Source organism: Spermophilus citellus (assembly GCF_964194105.1).
Source record: "Spermophilus citellus genome assembly, chromosome: 10".
NCBI classification, from domain to species: Eukaryota; Metazoa; Chordata; class Mammalia; order Rodentia; family Sciuridae; genus Spermophilus; species Spermophilus citellus.
The window spans coordinates 60192460-60205230 of record NC_138197.1 but is presented as its reverse complement, the minus strand read 5'-3'; the positions used below and the strand labels follow the sequence as shown (position 1 = coordinate 60205230).

Below are 12771 nucleotides of genomic sequence, written 5' to 3'. Positions count from 1 at the left end.
GTAATAATGTATATGATTCGTGTAATAATATAGTGGGCTAAAAATAAAAAGTATGAACCAGATTTTGCTAACTTGTAATTTTTAGTGAAGTATATTTTATTATGCCACTTTCTTGACTCAGGGGTAAAGTTTGTGGCTTGACATTTATGACCAGCTGTTACTCCTAATCACCCTAAATCTGTTTGGGTCTGGTTCATTAATATTCAGTAATACGATCACCCACATAGTTGGTGAAATGTAATATGGTAGAATGTAAAATGGACCATAAATTCTCACTGTTTCAGTGTATTTAAAAGTCAAACCTTGCAATAAAGGGCAAGAGGCTTTAATAAAGGTTGTTAACCCAAAGAAATTTTAAGTTCCTATAATTTGGAATAAATAGCTAATATTTGTATATCTAAAATATGTTGCATACAAAGTGATAATGAGTAAAGTCACAAGTATATCAATAGAAGGAAAACTTTGTGAACCATAGGTGATCAATGAAGACAAGTATTTGAAAAGCAGCATGTTTTGATAAAACAGAAAAGTAATTATAAAATTGAATCCAGTGAAAGGAAAGTATAATATTGAGGAACTACCTACCTCCTTTCATTCTCAAGGAGTAATGAAAAGGTTATAATGCACAAGGAGCTACCTAGAGAACTTTGGCAGAAAATACTAAGAATTATAGTAGTATACACTTTCCAAGATGATTTTAATGTTTGAAGAATAAACCAATACTACTGTCTTGAGAGAGATGAATTTGGTACTTAGGATAACCCAAGAGAAAAAGGAAGGAAATCAGAGAAATAATATTATCTAATGCTTAATTTAGGTACAACAGTACCGGATCTATTGCTTGGTATATTTAATTGTATCACCCCCAATCCTGCCAAGGAAATAAAACTGTGTGATTTATCTTACATCTGCTAGATTAAGGGTTGCTATGACAACAGAGCATAAAATGTACACTTTTTCTAATTCTAAAATGGCATCTCATCTCTGTTTAGCTCAAAGCACTCTGAAAAATAAGACAAAATACAGTAAAAAAAATTGTTACTAAAAAAGAGACTTACACAACAAAATTTTTTCCCCAAACATTTCTTTTTTATATATTTTCTTTTCTTCTTCTTTTCTGTTTAAATAAAATAGTTGACAGAATAGTGATCAATTCAGGCAAAGAAGTAATGCTTGAACAGTAACCAAAAGCCAAAGCTACTTTCATTAATGTTATCATGGGGAAGATGCAGTGGTCTTAGTTCTTTGGTTGACAAGCAGTTTTAGAATTCAAGGATATCTTCTATTAGCCTTGATTACCTGCCCCAGAATAGGCAAGAGGATCCTATTAATAAGCAAAGACATATTAGAAAAGTAACCTGTAGTGTTGAGTAATTGTTTATGCAGAATAAGAAATTGCTATGATTACATGTTTTTTCTTTTCTTTGTCATTTATTTAAAAATATCTTCCTGAGGAAAATTGTCCTGACAAATTCTTATAACTTATTTTCAACCCTAAAATGAATAGTAAAGTAGGAATTGGCTTTAGTCCCATTAACTAAGCTAAGTCTTGTTGAAAAAAGATGGAAAAAGGACAAAAGGATAAGATCAAGGGTATGGGGAAGAAAGGAAGAGCAATAAATAGGTGGAAACAGTGTAAAGTGAGAGGATGTCTCTAATCCTACAGACATATTACCAAAGAAAAAATTGAGCTGGAAAAAATGTGTTGAGTGTACCAAAAAATATTTACTGACTTTTCCCCCTAAGAATTTGATCCTGAAGCATGGTCTCAATATTATGAAACTAAATATATACTCTGAATTTGCAAGTAGGCACATTCACTCTTGCACAGTCTTGAAATGATGAAATTCCATTAGTAATGCTTAGGTATTCACATTTCTGATAAAACAATCTTCTCACTAAATCTTTGGTAACAGGACTGTGACTGTTTAATAATTAGCTGCTGTAAGTGTACTTTGCATGTAATTAGTCAGACCCTTGTCACCAAGAATGAAACTGCCTTCTGCAGGAAAATGCACTTAGAAACCTGTCTCATCTTTCTTATGCTTCATATACATGATTAATTCATCTGCATGACAGCGAAGCTTATTGTATTGTGAGCAGGTATCAGAAAATATACTTTTATTTAAGAGGCATGTGATATTCTAGTCTAAGTAGAAAAAAATAACATTTTCACTTTATCACAACATTTAATAATGCCATCTTCTTTTGCTGCTTTGAAAGTGTTAGCATTGTAAATTGTATTGTTCAAAGAAAGATTTATACTTCATATAGGAAAATAATTTATTTGTGTTTATTTTTTAAAGACCAAAATATGCATTGCTGGATGAATGTACCAGTGCTGTCAGCATTGATGTTGAAGGAAAGATATTTCAGGCTGCAAAAGGGGCTGGAATATCCTTACTGTCTATAACACATAGGCCTTCTCTTTGGTAAGTGTTTCCAATGCTAACTAATCTATAATAGATGTTTTTTCCTTGTTTCTTAGAAAACAACTTTGCTAAACTTTTTACTATAGAGTGTAAGGCATCTCTCTTGTTTTCTACCTGTATTTTTCCTAAGTTGCTTCCTAGTAATTTAGTAACATATTCTGAACCTAATAATATAATCTTTAATATGTTAGAAATTATCATCATATTCCAGTAATTTTGAAAAGTTTTGGAAAATCAGTGATTTCTTTGCACTTAAAATATTTGTAATAATCCTAACATTTACTGCAAAAAATATATTAATATGTTTTTATATTTTTCTTTTAGTTCTTTCATTTATAGTAAGGAAAAATAAACACCACAATTTACTCTGATATCTGCCTCCAAATTCTCTGAATTGAGGATGACACAGAGCCAGACCAGCACTCTTGAGCCATTTTGGCAGGAATCTATAATTTCCAGACAGACTCCCAAATTGACCACATTTTGGAATAATATAGTTATTTCTTAGTCCTGGTATTTTTCTGACCTCTGTCAATGGATTTATTATGTTATCCTGTCTTTCAGTTCCTTTATTTAAATAGCCTAAAGAGATGTTAGAAGCATATTCAGTCATTGTTTTTTCAGTTGAAGGAAATAGTAGTTCTTTAAGCAAATAAAATCTTTAATGTTATGTTAACAAGAGAATCATTTATTTAGTTGTAGCTACCCACAATACATTTCTTCATAAAATTAAACATCATGTTCTCTGTGAATTAGTTTAGCCATTTTAGGTTGTATAAGTTTGTCACTTCTGATTATATTTTCTCCCAGGGAAAGTAAAATTCTTATTTTCTCTAAAAAGATTTCAGAAGTAAGAAAAGACATATTATATTTTCCCTATAACAACAAATGGTAATTTGTTTTTAAATAATTTTAGTCTTTTTTATTATTATTTTTAGTTTTAACTTTATTTCATTTACTTATTTATGTGCAGTGCTGGGAATAGAACCCAGTGCTTCAAACATGCTAGGCAAGCACTGTACCACTGAGTCACAACCCCCACCCAACCAATGGTAATTGTTAATCTTAAAGATTAAAATCAATACCAGTGTCTAAAAAAGTAAAACAATTATAAGCTTATTAAATTATTTGACTTCTATACTTTATCCTATCTGTGAAGGAAGCCTACAGATTATCTCCAAAGAGTCTCAGTTAAAATAGTGGTTTCTTTTTAATCACTTCAACTTTATGGCCTTGAAATATTATATTAGCTCATAAAATAGAACATGCCTTTGAATCTCATGGCAAGAAACAACTGAACTGTTTGTTCCTCCCATGTAGAAATCAAGTAATGTTGTAGGACCAGAGTGATGAGTTAAACCTTCATTATACTCTGAAGGTAGAACTTGCTCAATACATGAATGACCACATTCTAAAATTACTCCTGGCTATAAATCTAAGGCTAGAAAAGTCCAAGGAAAGTTGAGAATGAAATAAACAATATGTACTTTTTTTATTCCACATTTTTTATTGGTGCATTATACTTATACATGATGGTAGAATTTGTTGTTACATATAACAAAATGAACTTTCTGCCATTACTTTTTCTTTTATTTGATGTTATATACCATTCTTTTGTTTTTGTTTTTCCATTGGGTTTTTACTTCCATATTTTAGTAGAAGATTTTTTTAAAATTTCTCCTTGATTTAGAAATACATTGTTTTCAATTAATTTTTGATATGATTCCATCCATTGGGCGGTCAAATTTTTGGAAAGCTCAAGAACCTAAAGCACATGGAAAAAATTAATCTGTGTCATACATAATCAAATTGCTGAATTTAAACTTTCAGTTCAATGGTGACTTTATTAGCTGTTGCGACCCCCTTGCCCGCAAGGAAGACGCAACACCGGGAATCTTCTTCCAGTCGTTTATTCAGGTTCTCGAGATCTCTTCCACTCTACTCTCTTCTTCATCTTCCTTTCCGAATGCTCCTACCAGCCTTAATAAAGCATCTCAAGCCCCAATGCGAAGCTGCCACGTGGAGCTTTCTCATAGGGTGTTAGAAAACCACGCACCAACTCTCCCAATTAAGGAGTTGTTTGTCACAAACCACAGTCGAGCCAGCGCCATCTTGTAATGGCGACCGCAGTCCGCAGAAACGGCTCACTACAATTAGCTACATTTTAACCTTGTTAAATTTCCTTTTATAATTACAGCATGTTATAAACATCCAGTCAAAAGTCATGGGAGCTAAGGATATAGCTCAGTGGTAGAACACTTAACTAGTATTCATGAGGCCCTCAATTCAATCCTCAGTACAGCAAAAAATCGGGGTCAGGAGCTTCGGTAGAGCACTCGCCTAACACATGTGAGGCACTGTGTTTGATCCTTAGCACCACATGAAAATAAATAAATAAATAAATGCATTGCTTCCATCTACAACTTAAAAAAATATTTTAACAAATTGGGGGCAGTAGAAGCTGGATGTGGCAGCATGCGCCTATCATCCCAGAGCTCGGCAGGAGGATCATGAGTTCAAAGCCATACAAAATAGGGCTGGGAATGTTGCTCAGTGGCCACGTGCCCCTGAGTTCAATCACCAGTACACACACACACACACACACAAATGGAGGCAGTAGAACTCAAAAGTCTATTACTTGAAGAAGAAATAAACTCTACAATTCTATACAATGGAATATAATTTAGCCATAAAAATGAATGAAGTAATGATACATGCTACAACTGACTACACCTTGAAATCATTTTGATAAGTGAAAGAAGCCAGTGACAAAGGAAATGTACTGTATGATTCCATGTATATGAAATATTCAGTCGAGGGAAATCCAATAAAGACAGAAAGGAAATTAGTGCTTGGCAGAAATTAGGTGAGAGGGGGAATGGGGTTACTGCTAATGGTTATATGGTTTCTTTGAGGGTTGAAGAAAATGTTCTGGAAGTATACATAATGGTGATGGTTAGATGAGCTTGTGAATATACTAAAAATCAATGAATTTTACATAAAGGATGAATTTATGACATGTAAATTACATCCTAATTTGGAATAAAGGAACTTATTGAAAAGGCCCACTACTTATGGGAAATAAAAATAGATGAGACCTAAATAGGAAACAAGAAAAAAAACTACAAAGAAAGAAAAACTGAAAAAATGTGGGGCAGTAATACAAGTTGACAAAATGCTGGTAGCTCAGTTATGGGAACCAGCTCTGCTAAATTTACTCTCTCCACACAATTCCCACAAATCCCAGAGACTAGTGACTTCAGACTCCCATTAGGAGAAGATACATTGTCTCTTATCTCATCAATAATAATCTCTGTACTGATGTGCAATTCCTAAATTTGCAATTGAGCCATGATAAAAGAGATTATATGAAGACATAGAAATATTTTTAAAATATTTTTGTCAAAGATTTCATCTTTTAAAAAGTGCTTCTAAACTTCAATTATTGAGAAATTTTTAATTATGTAGAACTTCTACCAAAAGAAGGATTATTCATGAATTCCTATTGTATTTTATTTTCCAAGAAGTTTGTCTCTGCATGATCTTTTTAATTTTTACTTTCTTTCCTCAGTTTCCTTTTCTTACTTCCATTCTAAGAATGCTTTATTATTTATTCAGGAGCCAAAAAGGTTGTGAAGGCAAATTAATATATGTAACAGCATAGTCTTTCTTTTAATTCACATATACTTAGAATATAAAAGAATGATAAAAGTCAGTAAAACCTCCTAGGTATTGGATTTTTGTATTTTAAAAAATTACAGTATATAACTTTTTGAGATACGCTTGAAAATCAAATATAAAATAGGCACTTCTACTTAAAATTTACCTTTGCATATCAGTTGGAATTATAAATCTATAACTAAAATGGTTTTTCACATTTGTAGCTAATAATATTATTTCATTTTAATTATGCAGGAAATACCATACTCATTTATTACAATTTGATGGTGAAGGAGGTTGGCGCTTTGAACAATTGGATACTGCTATCCGTTTAACATTGAGTGAAGAAAAACAAAAGCTAGAATCTCAGCTAGCCGGAATTCCCAAAATGCAGCAGAGACTCAATGAACTATGTAAAATTTTGGGAGAAGACTCAGTGCTGAAAACAATCAAAAATGAAGATGAAATATCCTAATTTATTTTGACATGTTTTTAGTTAATTTTTTGGTAAAGGCTCAAGAGACACTCTATTATAGTGCATGCACTGTGTTAAGCTAAGCACAGAAAAAAACAAAGCCAGCAAGAAATGTTTTATATTATTTTAGCATCAAGGAAGTATATAATCTAACTTTTCAGAGGAAAATAAACAAATGTATTATGTAAGATTAGTCATTATGACTTATACTAATTCCTAGTGGAAGCCTAATTCACCTGCAAAACAAGATTTTCTAGGTGAATTCTTGATGAATAGAATAATACCAGATTATTCTGTATGTCATATGTCTGAAGTTCTTAACATGGAAATATCTTGGAAATGAAGCAATTTAAGAGCACCATTTGGGTTGATATCAGGGACATAAAAATAGAGCACTGAGAACCATTTAAGTTCATTCATTAATGATATACTAGTTTTATTAGCTAGAATTAATTTACATCATTGCTAGAGGCCAACTAAACCTATATAAAAATAGCTGACAGTTTAATAATTTCGGTATGAAAAAAAATTATTTTAATGGCAGTGGTTGAAAGAAAAAGGCATGGCTAAATAAGTATAAAATACACAATTCAAAAATTTTAGGCTTTGAGCATCTCAATGCAAACATAAAAATTCTAATCAGAATCTTGCATATTTAAAAGAGAATTGCCAAGACAAAAAAGGCATATCCAAATGTTTGCCTCATTCTGTTACTTTACTTGGCAGAATAATCTATTACAATTCTGTCCAGAAATACTGTTTTTGTGTCCAAAGGAGGAATCCAAAATTTTAGAAATGTGCTGTAATATAGAGATTATGAAAGTCACAATAATATTAGCAAATATTGGAATATAATACTTTATAGTTCACAATTCTCATTTATATAATTTCATTTTAATGTTTGTAGCAGTCTTTGAGACATTATTTTTTCAATTTTCCTTTTAAGAAAATTGACACTCAGATTTACCTAATCATGTAGTTTACTTACAAACCGATCCAGGAAACAAAGGAAGTTCTCCTGACTCTTCAATCCAGTGTGATTTACTACCATTGTTCTTTAAAATTCACAGGGCTATAAAATCAATAAAAATTAGGAGTGAGCTGTAGATTGCAGGGAGTGGGACTTCAGGCAGGGCAGGGGGTGAAAGCAAAAAAATACTAGAAATAAAATTTAGATGAGGAAAGAAAATATGTTTTTAATATTATTATTATTTGGTAATGGTTCATAAGAAATGAAAATTATCTCGAAAGGTCATTGGCCTATAGTTTAAAATGAGCCAAGGAAGGTAGCAAATTTTTCAGCAACTGTGCTCTTACTCAATATTGATATACCTCCAAGACTTCAGCAATTAGAATGGCAGTTAGTAGTGTTTAGGTACTTTAATATTATTGAATATAATGACAAATAATCTACATGGTTTAGTCATTTGAAATAGATTCTTATCTATTGTGTGCCTTGGAGTTGGAAGTACAAGAGCCAGGACTGATACTTTAATCAGTTGCTCTCTATGCTACCATGTTAATGGGCCATTAAAAATTGGAATGATCAGTTGTTAGTGGCTTAGAATTTTATTTGCATATTTAGACACAGCCATCATGAATGCCAAGTCAGTGATTCTTAAGCTTTTATAGGAGATAGAATACCAGGAAGTCATAAATGATGAGAGGATTGTTGTAGAACATCATAGCACTTCCACATTTTTAGTTCTCCATGATAACTAGGACATTTTAAATTACAATAAATGTTCCCATCTTACATGAAATAATGCAACATAAGAGTCAAAATCAGTATATTTATACAAGTTTTTCTGTTAGTATCACTAACACTGATTTATTCATTTATCTATTACTAGTATCTTATTAGAAAAGTGAGGCAGGTATTAAAGAGTTTTTAGAAAAAGCATAGAACAAAACTTAATAAAAATTATTCCTTAGTCTTAAGAGCTATATTAGCAGATATCAGTTTATACTGCTAAGGAGAAAACTTTGAGGCCAATGACACATGTTAACTTTAAAAATACAAAAAAGAAAAGCTCTTATTTGAAACATGCATAAATTTTATGCCTTAATTTTCATAATTTAAAAATTAAACACTTCAGACCTAACATTGTGTATTTTGAAACTTTGTAAAGAATGCCAATACAAATATTATACCTGAAGTTAATCCTTACTTAATATATGCTAACATACTGAAATAAAAAAGACTCATTTAGTATACAGAACTCAAGGATGTTTCAAATTCTTTATTAAAAACTCCATACATTATAGTTTAAATGTTGAAGTTCTAAGAGAAACAGGTTTTCTGTGAGCTTTTTTGTGTGTGCCTATATATTTTTTTAAATTCTTCCTCAGGACCAATAATCTCTAATTTGGAGAGAAAAAAAATATCTCATGAATTTGTATTTATATACCATTCAACTGTTTCCAAATGGTCCTATGGGTATACCATATGATTACTCTTCTTATAGCTACATTTTGTGAAAAACATGAAGAAGATTGAGGAACTCAATAGCATCTTTGAATATAACAAATAACAGATGAAGGAAGGGAAAAGAAATATTTCAATTTTCAAGCTATTTGCCCAAACTTTTGACTTATCTTTATTTTTATTAAAATAGGCACCTAATGAGCTTTATTACAAAATATACATTTTGGGGTTAACTTTTACTTGTGGAAAATAAGCTTCATCCTATCAAAATACCACATTATTTTTCTACAGCATATAGTGTTAAGCCCGGCATGAATCTAAAATAGTTTGTGCTATTATAAACAGGATAATGTCTAAAAATCCCTTGAATAATCTTAAGGAGAATGATATATCTTGAAAATAAACCCAAGTTTTCATTGTTAACAGTGGAAATGGTTTCCCCTTGATAGTAATTTGATTTTTGTTTCAAATATAGTTCTTTCAGTAAAAGCATAAATGAACACGTGAGTTTTTGAAACATTGGTTCCAAGTATAATTTCATATTTTGGCAATATGCTTAGCTTACTACAATATTTTGAATGATTTTTTGATTCCGTAAGCCTAAAAAAATCTGTTACACATTGGAATCCAAATCCAGAGAATGTAGCATACTTCTGAGATGTGCATAAAGTGATAATTTGTTAAATTATTTAGTAAAAGAGATGCTTTGAAATAATTCTGAGAAAAAATGATTCTCATTCAAAAGTATAAATTACCTTCAAATTTATCCATGGTATTTATAGTTCTGGTGATAGACATCTGAATATGCTGAATATGTTTTGAAGTTGTAAATCTAATATTTACCACATGAAAGCTTTCTGGTGGATATATCAAATATTTTTATTAAAAAGAAATCCCTTCTTCATTGTTGGTAGCTTTCCTCATTATAAAATACAGAGGGGATTTATAGTTTTTATTGTGAAATTTTCAAAACGACTTGGCCACTTATCAGCTAAAGTTGTGTTAATGAAAGTGAATGAGAAAAAAATGTTCTAATGGTAAAAATCACTATGTAGCTAATCAAGAATATGGCTATATGTGAATGCATGGTAATAGAGTCTCCATCCAATGTGTAGTTACTTAAGCTTACCATTTCTTAAGAATTCCCTAATTATCATGACAAAGCCTTGATTCATCAAAGGCTTTACAAATTATTCCAGTGATATAAAATGCCCTATTTCTGCTTTCACTGACTGCTATGATAATGTCTAAATACACCTCAGGTACAAGATCATATGGTGCAAAACCTTGTGTAGTATTATGAAGAAGAGCCACCAAATAGTTGATTAAATATTAATTTACTTTATTCATTCAAAACATTTATGATGTTCTGACTTATGAATAAACAAAATGTGGTACTTGTAACAAGAGTACAGTCCACTGAAAATTAAAAAATGAGAACCCTCAGAAAAATTCAATAGCTACAACTTTTATTTACCAAGTAGGCACAAAGCATTGCATATACACTAAGTAAATCTTCACAAAATTTTAATGAAAGAGAAAAGTGAGGCCAGAACGGTTAAATAATTTATCCAACTTTACATAACGTCCAAGTTACAGAGTGAAATTTGAACCTAACAACATTTGATTACAAAGTCTATGTAACTTCACAGCACCCCTTCTTAATTATTCTGGGCCATTATTCATTATTGCTGTTTTTAAGTGAAATTGTAAGTATAATTTTAACTGACTCAATGTGACTGGTTAGCAAACCAATGCATGTTTTTATCTTAAAAGGAAATTTATGTAGCACAACTTAAAATTGTTTTATTACAAATTATGAATGTCATCCTATGGAGCACGGAGAACATAAGACAACTTTTCAAATGTTTTGAGAAAGAAATGTCTGAACTGATTATAATTAATTCACTCAGTTACACACACATTCCAGTTACTGTACTTGGGATTCAGAGATGAGCAAGGCATACCTGGTCTTAGAACTTGTGAAACATGTTACTAGATCTGGATTAAATATTGTAAGCCTGTTGGATGTTGTAGTTCCACATAAATGTCATATTTGTTTTGTGATATGTTTTCAGTTCTTGTATGTCATGCCTAAGACCATTCTGTTGAAACATTTAAGCAATAAACATATTCTGACTGCAGCATTTCCTTGATTATACACTGTGAGCTTCGTAACCCTCATGCCCTCCAACTTGGTCTAAATTACAGGACCAAATAAAACCAGTTTGTAGGACTGTGTTATCCTTCCACCAGTATGTGCGTGGTCCCATGCATTTAAATGCTGTCTTGAAATTTGAGAAATACCATCTTCTCAAGTTCAAACCATGTAAAATGAAACAACTTTGTACTTTCAAAAATATGTGTCTTATGCTAACACAAAATGCAGATGACCATAGTAAGAAAGTTCTAATAAAACTAATAAAAAACTTTCAAAGTTAAGCATATTTTAAAGTTACATTGTCTATTTCACTACATGTGACCCAAAATAAATTAAGTATTCACCTTGTATGTTTTATGTGATTAATACTTAAAAAAATAGATTGTGTGGCAATGAATATTGTTAAATACTAAATAATATTGACTTTGCCTTATTGTTTAATTATAGTTAGTGTAATCCATATAAAATAGGGAAGAAACATACAGCACATATATTTCATCCTTATATATCAGATGTATTAATCTTGATAATCAAAGTGTATCAGATGTAGACATTATACCAATATATACAACTAAAGAACTGTCTTAAAGTTTGCATAGGGAAGGGTCAAAAAAGTCCTCTAATCAGGTGACTTCTTATGGGCAAGCTGATATAATGGAAACTTTTCAACATGCAGATGCTGATAATTCCAGAGTGACAGGACTTTAAAGTCCCTTTGTTTAGGTTAGCTTGTTGCCTGATATGGGACAAGTTTCTAAGAGTCATGTCTAGATAGATAAGGTTAACATAGAGTCAAGCACATACATGTAACTTTCTGCAAACTGACATACCACATGGGCATGCCTGTGCTCACACATGTATGATCCCTTGTAAGTTTAATACAAAGCAACAAAGATATTGAGGACTTAAATAACTGAAGAATTCTTTATTGTGGTAAAACACACATGCACATACATGACAAGATTCTCATCTTTAGCAATTTTTAGCATACAATTCAGTATTGCTAAATATATTCACAGTGTTGTAAAACAGATTTCTAAAATCTTTTTTTCTTGCAAATATAAATTTATATATCCATTAAACAATTCCCCTTTATCCCTCTCTCTCCCTGTTAATTACCATTCTATTTTCTGTTTCTACAAACTTTACTTTAGATAACTCATATGAATTAGATCATACAGTATTTATCTTTTCTTGACTCGTCCAAGGTTCATAATTGTTGTTGTGTGACAGGATTCTCTCTCTTTTTAAGGATAAAAAATATCATATGTACAGGCCATATTTGCTTTGGGGATGCTTCTACTTACCAGCTATCATGAAATCATGAATAGTGCTACAGGAATGAACACAAGTGTACAATTATCTTTGTACATTGCTTTTACTTCTTTTGGAAATATACCCCATAGCAAATCACTGAATTTTAAATTTTTAATTTTGTGTGTGTGTGTGTGTGTGTGTGTGTGTGGAAAGTCCATTTTTTTCAGAGTGGTGGCACCATTTTGTAATTTCACCAGAAGTGCACAAAACTTACAATTTGTCCACATCCTTGCCCATACTCATTATTTTCTACTTTTTGACAGTAGACATCCTAATGTGGTTTTGATTGCATTTCTCT

The 12771-nt window shown here is 31.4% G+C and overlaps 1 protein-coding gene across 1 annotated transcript in view; it reads left to right on the top strand.

The window, feature by feature from the left end:
- ABCD2 (ATP binding cassette subfamily D member 2) overlaps positions 1–11505 on the top strand; it is a 60911-nt gene extending 49406 nt beyond the window's left edge. The window contains exons 9-10 of the mRNA XM_081309060.1: positions 2307–2432; positions 6348–11505. Of these exons, the coding sequence (XP_081165186.1) occupies positions 2307–2432; positions 6348–6567 (346 nt within the window). The 3' untranslated portion in view covers positions 6568–11505. The remainder of the gene's footprint in view (positions 1–2306; positions 2433–6347) is intronic.
- The last annotated feature ends 1266 nt before the right edge of the window (positions 11506–12771 follow it).